This window comes from Eumetopias jubatus, unplaced genomic scaffold, assembly GCF_037043125.1.
Source record: "Eumetopias jubatus isolate StellerSeaLion01/CBP00866 unplaced genomic scaffold, mEumJub1_p1.0 scaffold_4, whole genome shotgun sequence".
NCBI lineage: Eukaryota > Metazoa > Chordata > Mammalia > Carnivora > Otariidae > Eumetopias > Eumetopias jubatus.
Window position 1 is genome coordinate 149,200,402 of NW_028274810.1, and position 15,057 is coordinate 149,215,458.

The window sequence follows — 15,057 nt, forward strand, 5'->3', positions numbered from 1 at the left end:
ATGGGATCTGATGCTATCTCCAGGTAGATCGTGTTAGAATTGAGTTATATTTTAGGATAGGTGTGGGAAAACCTCCCCACATCTTGTGTCAGAAGTATTGTGAGTATGGTGGTTGTGTGAGAGAAAGGATTAATACAAGAGGAGGACTGAGGTTTTTTTTTTACTCAGACTCCTTCAGTTCTGTAAGGATTACTAAGATTCCTGAAATCTAGTTTTTGATTGTCTCAAGTGCTTAATATCACAGAATGTCATCGCCAAAGCACAGCAATGAAGTATGAGATACAAATGCTACAGTAGAATGACTCTTAGGGTTTGGATTCACTCTAGTTTTTAACTCTATTTTATGTGGCAAATTTTTTTGTTTCATCTTCCTCACATGTTGCATTGTGAAATATTAAACATAATCTTAGGTGCCTCCTCAGATTCTCTTGATACCCCCTGCCTTGTAGACTGCTCTGTTCTCTCTCTGTAGGCTGATCTGTTGCTTAACCAGAGCAGCAGGGCCCTATTCCTTGTGGCTACCATCCAGTCAGTCTGATGAGGCATAGTCTGGGAGGGTCTGTTCTTCCTGCAATTTACGGTCTTGGATGAAACACCATATCACAGGACTTAGGGGTAGCACCCTGCATATTTGTGGAGGCTGGGTGACACAGTCTGGAAGTGCAGTGAAGTTTATTGTTAGTGGGATGAACATTGACTAGTGGGAAATAGGAGACAGGAGAGAATCTTCCAGATCTATTCCTCTTTTTCCCCTGTAGACTACTCAGAGGTTTTTTTGTTTTTGTTTTGTTTTGTTTTGTTTTTATAGACTATTAGGCGATTATCCAAGGAGAGTACCAAGTAGATGCATTTGCCAGGTGACCTCCTGTATCTTTTCATAGCTTGTTGTAAAGTGGTAGCCAGCACTTTGCTTTACATAGTTCCTTACCTCAGTTTCCCTTTCTTAAAAACCGTTGATGCCCTGTGTAAGCAACTCCCAAATAAAGCCACCAGCATTCTAATCATTGTTTCAAGTTCTGTTTGCCAGAGAATTTGGGCCAAGGCAGATTAAGAAGGAATAAATTCTTACCTTTTTTTTGGACTGTCCTAAGATCTAGAAATAATTTCAGTAGTCACAGTGCTCTTTTTGCCTGAAAAAAATTCATGGAAAAAATCACCCCTACTCCACAGTTACTTCTTTTTTTTTTTTTTTAAGATTTTATTTATTTAATTGACAGAGAGAGAGAGAGACAGAGATAGAGGGAACACAAGCAGGGGGAGTGGGAGAGGGAGAAGCAGGCTTCCCGCCGAGCAGGGAGCCCAATGTGGGACTCGATCCCAGGACCCTGGGATCATGACCTGAGCCGAAGGCAGTCGCTTAACCAACTGAGCCACCCAGGCGCCCCTCCACAGTTATTTCTTACTATTAAATTTAGTAGATGTAATTATCTAAATTCTGTTTTAGAAATTTATACTTCCTACATTTTTAATGGCTAAAGAGTTAAAATATATTAACTATTTTTATTTTTAAGGATAATTTTGGACATTTAATAATTTTTAAACATGAAGAAAAGTTGAAAGATCACCAGGATTCTACAATGAGAATTTTACTGTATTTGCTTTATTATATATCCACTATTCATGTATCAGTTTATCTAACTTCTTTTAAAATTAATTAATTATTGGGGCGCCTGGGTGGCTCAGTTGGTTAAGTGACTGCCTTCGGCTCAGGTCATGATCCTGGAGTCCCGGGATCAAGTCCCACATTGGGCTCCCTGCTGAGCAGGGAGTCTGCTTCTCCCTCTGACCCTCTTCTGTTTCGTGCTCTCTATCTCTCATTCTCTCTCTCAAATAAAATCTTAAAAAAAAATAAAATTAATTAATTATTATTATTATTTTTTAGTAGGCTCTATGACCAACGTGGGGCTTGATCTCTCAACCCCTAGATCAAGAGTCACATGATCTACTGACTGAGCCAGCCAGGCGCCCCAGTCTATCTTACTTTTTAAAAATGAAATAAAGAAATGTTTATTATTGGAGTAGTGTAGTTGACATACAATGTTAAGTTTCAGGTGTACAGCATAGTTATTTGACAGTTTATACATTACTCAGTGTTAACCATGATAAAATGTAGTCACCATCTGTCACCGTACAGCATTATTACAATATTATTGACTATATTTGCAATGCTGTACTTTTTATCTCTGTGACTTATTTGTTTTATAACTGGAAGTTTGTACCTCTTCATCCCCTTCATCTGTTTTGCCCATTCCCCTACTCCCCTCCCCTTGGGCAACCACCAGTTCTCTGTATTTCTGTATTTGTGAGTCTGTTTCTGTTTTCTTGATTTTTAGATTCCACATGAGTGAAATCATATGGTATTTGTCTTTCTCTGACATATTTCACTTAAGATAATACCCTTTGTGTCCATTTATGTTGTTGCAAATGACAAGATCTTGTTCTTTTTCATGGGTGGGTGATAGTCTATTGTGTGTGTGTGTATGTGTGTGTACACACATCTTTATCCATTTGTCTATCGATGGACACTTAGGTTGCTTCCATATCCTGGCTATTGTAAATAATGCTGCAATAAACATAGGGTTGCATATATCTTTTTGAATTAGTGTTTTTGTTTTCTTTGGGTAAATTTCTTATGGAGTTACTGTATCATATGGTATTTCTATTTTTAATTTTTTGAGGAACCTCTATACTGTTTTCCACAGTGGTTGTACCAATTTATCATTCCCACCAACAGTGCATGAGGGTTTTTTCCTCTACATCCTTGCCAACACTTGTTATTTCTTGTCTTTCTGATACCAGCCATTCTGACTGCTGTGAGATGGTACCTCATTATGGTTTTGATTTGCATCTCCCTGATGATTAGGGATGTTGAACATCTTTTCATGTGTCTGTTGGCCATCTATATGTCTACTTTGGAGAAATGATTTTTAAATTGGATTATTTGTTGGGGTGCCTGGGTGGCTCAGTCGTTAAGTGTCTGCCTTCAGCTCAGGTCATGATCCCAGGGTCCTGGGATCAAGCCCCGCATCGGGCTCCCAGCTTGGCGGGAAACCTGCTTCTCCCTCTCCCACTCCCCTTGCTTGTGTTCCCTCTCTCGCTGTGTCTCTCTCTGTCAAATAAATAAAATCTTTAAAAAAAATAAATTGGATTATTTGTTTTTTTTTGGTGTTATGTAAGTTCTTTTATATATTTTGGATATTAACCCCTTATCAGATGTATGATTTGGAAATATCTACTCCCATTCAGTAGGTTGCCTTTTTGTTTTGTTCTGTGCTGAGGATTCTTTGCAATTTTCACTAGTATGCTTTGGAGATTTTTGTTTTAATTTTAGAATTTGTAGATGTACCTCATTCTTTTAATTGCTGCAGACTATACAGTGGTATGAATATATCATAGTTTATTTAGGATTTTTGTTAAAAACAATCTTGCAGTGTGTATCATTGTACATGTGGTTTTATGAACACAGGCAAATATTTGTCAGATCATAAGTGTTTGCATTACATTTTAATATGGTCTGCCAAATTGCCTTCCAAAAATCATTACTGTATGAGGGAATTTATTTCCCCACCTTCTTTAACACATGCTATTAAACCTTTTTAACTTTTTCTTAAGCTTTTTAAACTCTTGCCATTTGAATCAGTAAAAACTACTGTGATCTTTTAATTTCTATCTCCCTAATTACTTGTGAGGTTGAGTTCTTTATATTATTGGATGTACTTTTATTCTTTAAATTTTTTTTTAAAGATTTTATTTATTTGACAGAGAGAGACACAGCGAGAGAGGGAACACAAGTGGGGGAGAGGAAGAAGCAGGCTTCCCGCTGAGCAGGGAGCCCCCTGATGCGAGGCTCTATCCCAGGACCTGGGCTCATGACCTGAGCCAAAGGCAGACAGTGGTTAATGACTGAGCCACCCAGGCGTCCCTTTAAATTTTGTTTTGTATTCTACATCCATTATTCTATAGCATTGTTTTTCTTAGTTTGTAAGAATTATTTACAATTTGATTTTGGTTATGTAAGTAATCCATGAGTATGTTTTTAAACCTTTTATAATAATACAGTTAAATTAATAGTTTTTTACTGTTCTTTTCCAAGTCAATCTCCTTCCAGTACTAGTTACTGTCAATAATTTGGTGCATATCCTTCTAGACCACTGTCGTCCAAAAGAAGTATAAATCACGTATGTAGATTGTAAAAGTTTCTAGTAGCCACATTAAGAAAAAGTAAAAAGAAGGAGATGGAATTAATTTTTGTAAATGCATTTTATTTAACTCTATGTATATCATTTCAACGTGTAATTAATATAAAAGTTATTATTTGTACTAAGTATTAGAAAGCTGGTGTGTATTTTACATTTACATCTCAGTTTGAATGTTGAATTTTCTGTGAATTCCTGACCAGTATTTAGATTTGATAATACAATTGAAAAAATAGATTTGTATACCCAAGTTCTTCGTTTTTTTTTTAAAGATTTTATTTTATTTGAGAGAGAGAGAGAGAGAAAGAGAGAGAGCATGAGAGAGGGAGAAGCAGACTCCCTGCTGAGCAGGAAGCCCAACGCAGGACTCGATCTTGGGACTCCAGGATCATGACCTGAGCTGAAGGCAGTCACTTAACCAACTGAGCCACCCAGGTGCCCCTGTATACCAAGTCCTAAACGTAGCTCAAAGTTATTCATTATCTGGAGTTTTAAAAATTTTGTTTATATTCGTATCTTCATCTACAAAACTAGTTCATCTGTTTTAGAACAATCAGTTTGACTTGGAAGCAAACCATATGTGTTTCAAAAGTATGTCTATCCAAGTTAAGTAAATGTACTATGTCAAATCTGTATTATTAACATTGAAGTCAAATGATCATTGTATAGATTAAAAAGCAGCTCTAAATTTATGAATATCAACAAAGTATTTTTCAAAATTTTCTTGTAGCTTTTGCATGCAATTTGAATATCACTCTTAATTACAATTAAAATTTTTTATTGATTCAAGTTAGAAAATGTATACGGTCACTTACTGATTTGCATCGTGAAAATTTTCACTTTAAATGTATATTCTCTTATCTATCTAATCAGGTTACAAATATACTTTTCCTCAAAGCTTCAAATTTAGCTCATTCATATGACAGTGTGATATTGATTAGAAAATGTAAATTATATTACCATTTTTTTGTCTTTGATTATTGAATGTTTGGCAAGCATTCCTTTTCTTTCAAAAAAATATTGGAGTTAACAGTACAATAATTCTTTATAAAACTTTCCATGACTTAACTAGTGAGCGCTGGTGAAAAACAAAAAACACATCATTAAATGAATTGTGTTCTATTTCTTTCTTTTTTTTAAAAGATTTTATTTATTTACTTGACAGAGAGCGAGAGCAGGAGCACAAGTAGGGGGAGTGGGAGAGGGAGAAGCTGGCTTCCCACTGAGCAGGGAGCCCGATGTGGGGCTCAATCCCAGGACCCATTCGACATGAGCCGACGGCAGATGCTTACTGACTGAGCCACCCAGGCGCCCCTGTGTTCTATTTCTTACCAGTTCAGTAAACTGGCAGTGATCATAGCATTTGCATACATATTCCATATGGCTTTGACAATGATATTCAAGATAGCTTTCATAGAGTCTACTTCCAAAAGTTGAGTAAAATATTTTCATAATGTATGTGGAACAAAGTATTAAGTAAAACATTAGTTTCTTTCTTTCTTTTTTTTTTTAGATTTTATTTATTTATTAGAGATAGCGAGAGAGAGCATGAGTGGGGAGGAGAGGGAGAAGCAGGCTCCCTGCCAAAGCCGGGAGCCCGACGTGGGGCTCGATACCAGGACCCCAGGATCATGACCTAAGCCAAAGGCAGACGCTTAACTGACTGAGCCACCTAGGTGCCCCTCGTTTCTTTAAAAAAAAAAACAAAAACAAAAAACTAAATTGCATAAATCCACATTTTAATTAATTAATTAATTAATTATTTTAAAAAGTACTGGGTGTGGAGCCCAGCATGGGGCTTGAATGAACTCATGACCCTGAGATCAGGACCTCAGCTGAGATCAAGGTCATTCGTTTAACCAGCTGAGCTACCCAGGCACCCCTATTTATTTTTTAAACTAAACGTACCCAACTTGTGGCTCGAGCTTGCAACCCCAAGATCAAGAGTCGCATGTTCTATTGACTGAGCCAGGCAGACGCCCCAAAATATTCGCTTTTTGTTTTAAAATTTCAATAAATCAGACTTTTTAACCTAATTATATTCTGCTGTAGAATTTTTTTTTCTGTGTCTCACTAAAATTTTTCAACAGATGTAGAAGGTAACAAAAAATATCTATGCCATGAATATTTGGCCATGAATTGATAGCATTTCTTTGTAAATTTGGAAATCCTTTGAAATAAAATGTGACCCAAATATTCATGGGGAAGTTTATCTCTTATATTGTACAACTCATTTGCATCTGAAGAAAAGTACTTGTATTTTAAAAAATATTGAATCATTGAATCAGTTGATGTTTGGTGTGTTATGTCATATTCTATAGGCAGTTATTATTTGCTTAATTGTAAATTCAATAAAATTTAAAATTTAGCTCCTCAGTTCCATTAACCACACATAAAATGCTCAATAGCCATACATGGCTCATGGATTCTGCTAAAGAACAAAATTTGGCCAAGTAAGTTTGAAGATCTAAATGGTTTAATTTTTTTTTTTAAGATTTTATTTATTTGCGAGAGAGAGAATGAGAGACAGAGAGCATGAGAGGGAGGAGGGTCAGAGGGAGAAGCAGACTCCCTACTGAGCAGGGAGCCCGATGTGGGATTTGATTCCAGGACTCCAGGATCATGACCTCAGCCGAAGGCAGTTGCTTAACTAACTGAGCCACCCAGGCACCCTAATTGGTTTTATTAAAGAATTCATGGATTGGGCACCACCTCTTGTAGCAAGTTGAGAGAGGCACTCCCAAGCGTTGTATAAAATGGAAGGTTTTTATAGGAGGGTGGGGCAAGAAAGTTATTAGCAAAAGATAAGGATTGACAAGGCTGTTTTCTAGTTCTAGGGGACCGGGTCTTATGCAGAGTACCTCATATTTCTTTTGGGAGAGAGGACCCGGGAGAGAGAGGATCCAGATGACAGACTCCCTGGCGCTTGTGGAAAGAAAAATTTCCTGACTGACCAGTTAAGGCCACATTTTTGGGGGAAGTTGAAACTGCAATTAGTTTGGGTATTAAGCCCCAGTTTGGGAACTTGGTCTAAGTGACGCTGTTTAGGGCCTGTTGTTTTCTTTTCTTAACACTACTGTATTAGGATAATGGAGTTCTAGATATTTTGGTAGTGCATTTTCTTTGTTTTTTTTTTTTAAGATTTTATTTATTTGACAGAGAGAGACACAGCAAGAGAGGGAACACAAGCAGAGGGGTTGGGAGAGGGAGAACAGGCTTCCCGCGGAGCAGGGAGCCTGATGTGGGGCTCTGTACCAGGACCCTGGGATCATGATCTGAGCTGAAGGCAGGTGCTTAACGACTGAGCCACCCAGGTGCCCCTTGGTAGTGCATTTTCATACATATGTATGTACCTACCTACATTTTGTATCTATGTATATTTTTTCTGTACCTACAGAAATATTTAGCTTTGGGTGTTTCTGGTAAACATAATGGAATTACATTTGTATGTATTTTTCTTTTACTTGCTTATTTCATCTGCCATATGTTTTGGAGCTTGTTCTGTCAATACATAGAAATCTACCTCTATTATTTTAGTGCTGCCTAGAGTAGACCCATAGTATGGGCATATTCTAGTGATTTTTATTGTCCCCACCTGATGTGCTCTTAGATTGCTTTCAATACTATGCAACTTCATAGAATGCTTTATTCTTCCTTTTTTAAAAAATATTTTTTTTAATTTAGATTCTGAGAAGTAAAATTACTGCAGTTTTAGAAGGTTTTACACATAAAATATTAATACTCTCAGACTGCAAACCAAAATGCTGTTTTACACTCCCAAAGAGAACTCTTTGCCCTGCACCTTCATCCACTTGACATTTTCAGTCTTTAAGAATTTTGCCAATCTTTGTGGATGAAAATCATTTTTAGTATACACTTTTTGATAATTAGTGAGATTTAATGGTTTTTCATATTTTTATTAGTAGTTCATTTTTTAAAAAGATTTTATTTGTTTGACAGAGAGGGATAGAGAGAGCAGGAACACAAGCAGGGGGAGTGGGAGAGGGAGAAGCAGGCTTCCCGCGGAGCATTGAGCCCGATGCAGGGCTTGATCCCAGGACCCTGGGATCATGACCTGAGCCGAAGGTAGACGCTTAATGCCTGAGCCACCCACGTGCCCCTAGTATTTCATTTTTAATACAATACTAGTTATTTATTCCAAAAATAACAAAGTATTGTCTAAGATGGTATAATATCCTTTGTTCTTGCTTTCCTTTGAGTAACTTTGGTCAGGTTGTTGGGGTGGGTCAGTTTTCAGTTTGTATCTCCATCATTGGCATTTTTATTTTCTGCAATTTACTGAGCAATAAAACTGCTTAAAGACTATGTTAGGGAGGAAGAAATATCCTTGCCCTTCAAGGTATTTTTAGCTGGACTAAGAATTAAATTGACATGGGACAGATTAACAGGAGAAAATCAAATTTAGTTTTGTACATATGGGAAATCCACACAGACATGAGATTCTAAAGACAGGGAACTTGAGGCTTATATGACATCCTGAGCTAAGGAGGGGGTTTAGGGGTATTGGGATACAAAGGGGAGGAAGACCTTTAGCAGGAAGGTGAGGGTATATGTACAGAAAACAAAGATTGCCCTGTTACAGAGATACAGTAGATATGTTTCTTAAGGAGCAATCGCTATTAGTTTTTTTCCTGCTACAGGCTCCTTTCCAATGTAAAATTTAGGCAGTTGAGAGCGGAGGTTAAGAGCGAATTTTCCTGAATCTGCTGGATTTTGATTGCTTTGAACTCAAAGTAATCTTCGTGCCAAAGTGGCCCATTTTTGTGGTGGCCTGCCCTACCTACACTTGTATATGAGAAGAAAGTAGGCTTTTTTTTTTACGTTGTTTATGTTACATTGTTACATACACTTATGCATACATTTATTATGTTTTCAGACAGGGATTAGAAAATACATTCTAAGTTTGCAAACTGGTGGCGTTGCAAATGGCTAGACTAGCTGTTAAGTTTTGTTAAAAAACAAAATTCATCTGAGTAAATTGTGATCTTATTGGCTTTATTCAGTGATTTAGGAATTGGGCAGCATCCCATTTAACAGGTAGAAAGGAGCTCTAAGGAGCTGTACAAAATGAATGACTTTCATAGGCAGAAGTGAGTGAGAACAAGGAAATTACCCTGGCAAAAAGTGGATTGGTTGTGTTCACTTTCCTTTAGGAGATGGAAGGAGTCTTTTGGGCAGATTACCTCACTCGTGCTGATCACATAGCTCTTGATTGACTGGCTTAAGATTCCGTTTTTGGGAGAACCAAAACTATAATTCTCAGGTGACGTGGGGCTTAGCATAAGTGACTCCATTTTGAGTCTGGTGTCTCGTTTTTAAATAGTCCAAATTGTATGAATATAGCAAAATAAAAATCCTACAATTTAATAAAAGCAAATGCCATTTTGTTGTGTGCAGTCTTAAGCCATGATTATTCTGTTCTCACTGTGAATGGTGTTTTTTACACATGATAAAGCAGGCTAGCATATTCACATACATTATAGCTAGAATAATCGCTTCCTTTAAAAACATAATTTTTATCTGATTTTCGGAACAAAAAGTTTTGCCTAAGTAACTGAAAAAAATGTGGCTACTGTAGACTGTAAAATGAAGGAGAAGCTTAGCTTTACTGTGAAGTCTGAGTCTGGGTGGGTGTAACCTAACTAGCTAGAGGATATGCAGTTGCTGATTGACAGCAGGACCAGCATTATGCAGATTTGGTAAGGGAGAACAGCAGCTCAGAAAACAGTGATTAGGGGCTCTGTTAGGAATCGTTACATTCATCACTCATATCTTTAGTTTTTCATTTTCCTGTCTACTGGATTTGTAAACAAATAGTACAAAACAGTTCCTCTTTTGTTGTTATTAAAGTGATACTGCAATGCAGTTTCAGTCTATCAGCTAGGCATACATGTGTGGAAATTCGATATTCTCACTAAATTAGCGAATTTTTAGCTGTGTTCCATGTTTATCTCTAGACCTTTGTGTATTAAAGCCTATCTCGAGCTGTTCTCTTTATACACAAGTGTGTTTTGCTTGTGCCTTCCTGTCTTCTTCAGTGAGAAGCTTTATGTAGGTCAGGCTTGGCTTAAGCAGATTTCCTGAACCTGCGTCAGCTTAAGCTGGAGGAATTTTAATAAACCCTCCCCTGTAGGCGTGGGCCTAAATGAGGCTAGCCTAGTTAAGCCTGATCTTTTTCTGTTTGTGAAAAGAGCTGAGCAGAGCTGAAGGCTGCTGCATGGTGGTTTCAGAAACTGCCTACTTAATTTGAAAAGAACAATGGTAGGAAAGGCTAGATCTTCCAATTTTACCTTATCTGAAAAGCTTGATTTGCTAAAGCTTGTGAAGCCATATGTTAAAATTCTCGAAGAACACACTAATAAACATTCAGTAATAGTGGAAAAGAATAGATGTTGGGATATCATAGCAGTAAACTATAATGCAATTGGAGTAGATCGCCCTCCTCGAACAGCCCAGGGCCTACGCACCCTTTACAAAAGGCTCAAAGAATATGCCAAACAGGAGCTATTGCAGCAAAAAGAGACCCAATCAGATTTTAAAGGCAATATTTCTGAGCCAACCAAGAAAGTTATGGAGATGATTCCCCAGATTTCCAGTTTTTGCCTGGTAAGAGACAGGAACCACATACAAAGGTAAGCTTTATTTTATTTTCTTGTGGAAAATTATGGCGCCTCCTATCTATTGGGCTCTGGCTTAGTTGTGATAGAGATATGCATAGTAAGCATCCCCACTACGGGAGCAATGAATAGTGTCTTTGTTTTGCTTTCTTAAAAAAGAAATGTGAAGCTATAAGGAATTTTTTTGCTGCATTTGATTTAAGCCACTTTTTATTGTCTTCCCTTCCCCCTTCCCTCTCTCTGTAGTTTTTAAAAGTAAAGGTTAGGGAGGAATAAATGGGATGAAATTTGTAACATAATCTCATAATAAACTTTTTAAGCTTTAAATTTAAATTGCTAATTAGCTTCTGAGAGATATCTTTTTCTTATTTAAGATTATATTTCATTGGAATTTTCAATTTTATGTAAAGTTAGCAGTTTCAGGAGAAATGGAACCCTTGTTTTTTAATGAATTGTTACTGTCTACACTTTAGTGAATATTAATTGAGCTAAAAACCTAAAATAAATAATTTAGTAAATTTATTAATGTCATGATTGTATATATTAAGACAGTTTAAATTATTTTCTAACATATTCAAAATAAAAAAGATAAATACAAGGAAAGGGATTTAATTCCTAATTAGGGATTCAGATTACTTAATAAAATGTTTTTTTTATTCATTAATGGTCTAGTTTCACTTTGATCTTGAGTCAAAGAGGAAAGGGGTAAGCACTCCCATACTATTTTGCAAAGATATGAAACTATGACTTTTAATATATGAATAAGCAACTAAGTTCTTATAGGGATAGAAAGTTATTTTGGTTAAATTTATGCTCTACATAGCTACTTGCATGGGAATCTTCAAAACTTCTAATTCAAATTTTAACCCCTGGCAAAAGATAAAAATGGCAGCTGCATTCTTTTTCTGAACCATTTAGGGTTATTTAAACAAGTTGTAAACTTGTTAGTTGAGGAACATTTCAAACAAAGATTTACAATGCTTTCTTCTTGGTGGAAAAGTCATTATATAAGAAAATTATTGATCACCTATGAAGTCCTTTTGAAGTTAGGAGACAAATGGGTGAAAAACTTATTATAAGCCAAACTTACTTATTTTTATAATTTACTAGGGCAATTTTTTTGAGACCAGCTTCTTACCATATACTACTTACTTCTAGTAGATAACATAGTAAAAAAAAATCACCAGTGGGAATCTGGAACTTGGATGCAGTGTATTAATTCATTAGTGCTTAAAATGTTCTCTGTGATGAGAAATGATTAATCTTAATTTGCTGGGTATCCAAAGAACTCCACAGTAGGACTTTTATAGAGTACTACTCGTTAAAAATTTGTCCCCCCAAACCATAGAGAAAACTGGTTTTTGCATTACAGGTATAAAACTACCTTTTGGGTATTAAGTCTAGGTTTTTATAATTTGAAGACTATACATAGAACCTGTAGTTTTAATTAGTTGTATATCTTAAAAATACAGTGAGTATAGTAGAAGAAATAATACACAAGTATCTATTTACATTTTGACTGTAACCATATTCACAATCAGTCTTTTGGGATAACAACATTGCTCTGATAAAATGAGTTATTTAATTTATACATTACAAAACCTACTGTTTAAGCAAGAACAGCTTTTCCTACTTTAAAGGGAAGAATGTTAGAAATAAGCCATTTAAGTGCTTATTTGTGTTAGTGTCCACATTGCCATTTTCTCTGTATTAGCATTTTCATTTATTTACATATTTAATGTGCTTATTACTTACTTGAGTGACATCATCTTGAATCTTAATTCTCAGAAGTTTATAATCTTAATTATGCTATATAAATATGCCTGTTAATCTCACTAAACTCCATTTTTACTAAGTAAAATATTACTGCTTATATTTAATATATTTAAAGATATATACCTATTTTGTAAGGCTACCTCTATAGTGTATTGATATATTTCTTCATTTTTACCTCTCTCTAGTATGAGATTATATTTTGTGTTTTTGCAGTCTATTTGATCTTCAAAATTCATAAATTTTAGAAGTCCTTCCATTTATCCTTTTTTCTGACCTTCTCTAAAACATTCTTTTTTTTTTTTTTACTTTGTTATGCCTACTTGTAATGTTTCAACAAAAATGGAATGGGATATTTCAGATAAAAGGCATTTTAAAATTTACATGAGAGTATAATGTCTATGTCTAATAGTGAGTCTTATACTCCATTATACATACTAATTTGGATAGTAATTATGTGGATTTTTAAAACTTTCATTTTCATTTGTAGTTTTAACCTTTTTCCTTTCTAGGAAAACATCTAGGGATGTTAATAAAGGGAAGCCTTACTACTTTGAATTACATTGATATTGTATCGATATTGTTTTGTTTTTCTTTTGAAAAGCATAAGATAACAAAAAGAATGAAAATTAAGGAATTTATGTAATCTACAAATAGATTTTTCATAACATACTATATCTTATTATCTTATTTGTATCTCTTAAATATCTGATATTTCTGGCAATTTAATGCCAATAGTAAGTGATATACGGGGAGCTTTAATTTTTTTCCTTATGTTCTGCTTGAACTTGTTCCAGCATTTTAATCATCTGTGTAGGATGAATGTATTTTTAACTGTGTTACTTATTTATCATTTGTAAAATATTCTTTAATGTTAAGTATAGCATTTTTTCATTACTGTTTCAGTAATCTCTTTCCCCTCTATAACTTATTTTTAAGTTAGGCAGAAGCATAAATTTTAAAAAACCCTCAAGAAACAAGATTATATATTCTTAATTAGTAGCTTCATGTTATTCATAAAATTGGTTTTTTAAAAAAGTAGAATTTTAAGATACATTGTGTTTATGTCATAACCAATAATGTTATGTCAAAGTTTAAATTATGTTGAAACTAGTTTTCTCTCATAGAAGTGCATATTTTATGGAAATTACATGTAAATTTAACAGACTTTCAATATATAGTATATAAACCAGTTAAAAATACTTCATTAAAAAAAACACTTTTTCAGTCATTCAACATGGGATGAGCACCTACTAGGTTCCAAGTACAGTATTATGCTAGGTGCTGGGGATACAATGGTGGATTTGAGCCCTTTCCCTGTGAACTTTACCTGATTGATGGTTGAAAGACTGAAAGGGCTATGGAATCAAGTAATTTAGGATAGGTAAAGGATAAACACCATGGTATCTGAAATTGTATTGTTAAGATAATACCCTGATTATTGGGCATACCCAAAGCCATACAAAAACTTGGACTTTTCTTTTTCTTTTCTTGGACAGATGTAGAAATCAATACCTCCCATAGATAACTTTCCACTATCCTAGGAGTCATGGACCTTGGTGATTTTTAGATTTTTAATCAGTCCAGGAGAGCAGAAGCAGGGGATTTAGGGCTAAGGTGTGGGGATAGCAAGGCCCAAGTACAGTAAATGGCCCTCTATACCATTTAAGAACGTTAGGTTTGTAGGAACATGTGCTGTCTCTTTGAAAGCAAACAAAGGCTTTTCTTTTTATTTACCTCATTGGCCTTGGGTAATATTTGTGATTTTTTGTCCTTTTAAGAACTCAATTTTAAAGTTAAGAATGTGTGAGAGCTATATGTATATATTTTTGAAATTTTAAATGTAGTCACTTTAATTGGTTATTCCAAGGATTAATTTTTTTTGTTTCACAATTTTCTTTGTAGCTCTAAAGCCTGACACTTTGATGTATACTAAATATGAAATTATGCTATAAATATACTCTTGTCTTCATTTGATTTACATTTTATAATGCTTTTTTGTGTGCTGTAGTGCAAACTTGGATGAGGAAGCACAGGCTGGTACGAGTTCACTACAGGTAATGTTGGATCACCATCCAGTTGCTATTACAGTAGAGGTGAAGCAAGAAGAAGACATAAAGCCCCCTCCTCCACTGGTTTTAAATTCTCAACAGAGTGATATTTTAGAACAAAGAGAAGACCATGAATTAGTACATGTTATGGAAAGATCTTTGTCGCCGTCACTTTCCTCTGTTGATATGAGAATGACATCGTCTCCATCTTCTATCCCAAGGAGAGATGATTTTTTTCGGCATGAGCATGGAGAACACTTTAGGTCACAATTAGGGTATGATCCTCAGATTCTGCAAATGTTGAAAGAGGAGCATCAGATAATTTTAGAAAATCAAAAAAATTTTGGATTGTATGTTCAGGAGAAGAGGGATGGATTGAAAAGAAGGCAGCAGCTAGAG

The 15,057-nt window shown here is 35.3% G+C and overlaps 1 protein-coding gene across 1 annotated transcript in view; it reads left to right on the plus strand.

The window, feature by feature from the left end:
* Nucleotides 1–10,475: 10,475 nt before the first annotated feature.
* Nucleotides 10,476–15,057, plus strand: part of RAD54B (RAD54 homolog B) — a 50,503-nt gene continuing 45,921 nt past the window's right edge. The window contains exons 1-2 of the mRNA XM_088023116.1: nucleotides 10,476–10,849; nucleotides 14,619–14,722. Coding sequence (XP_087879242.1) covers nucleotides 10,476–10,849; nucleotides 14,619–14,722 — 478 coding nt within the window. The remainder of the gene's footprint in view (nucleotides 10,850–14,618; nucleotides 14,723–15,057) is intronic.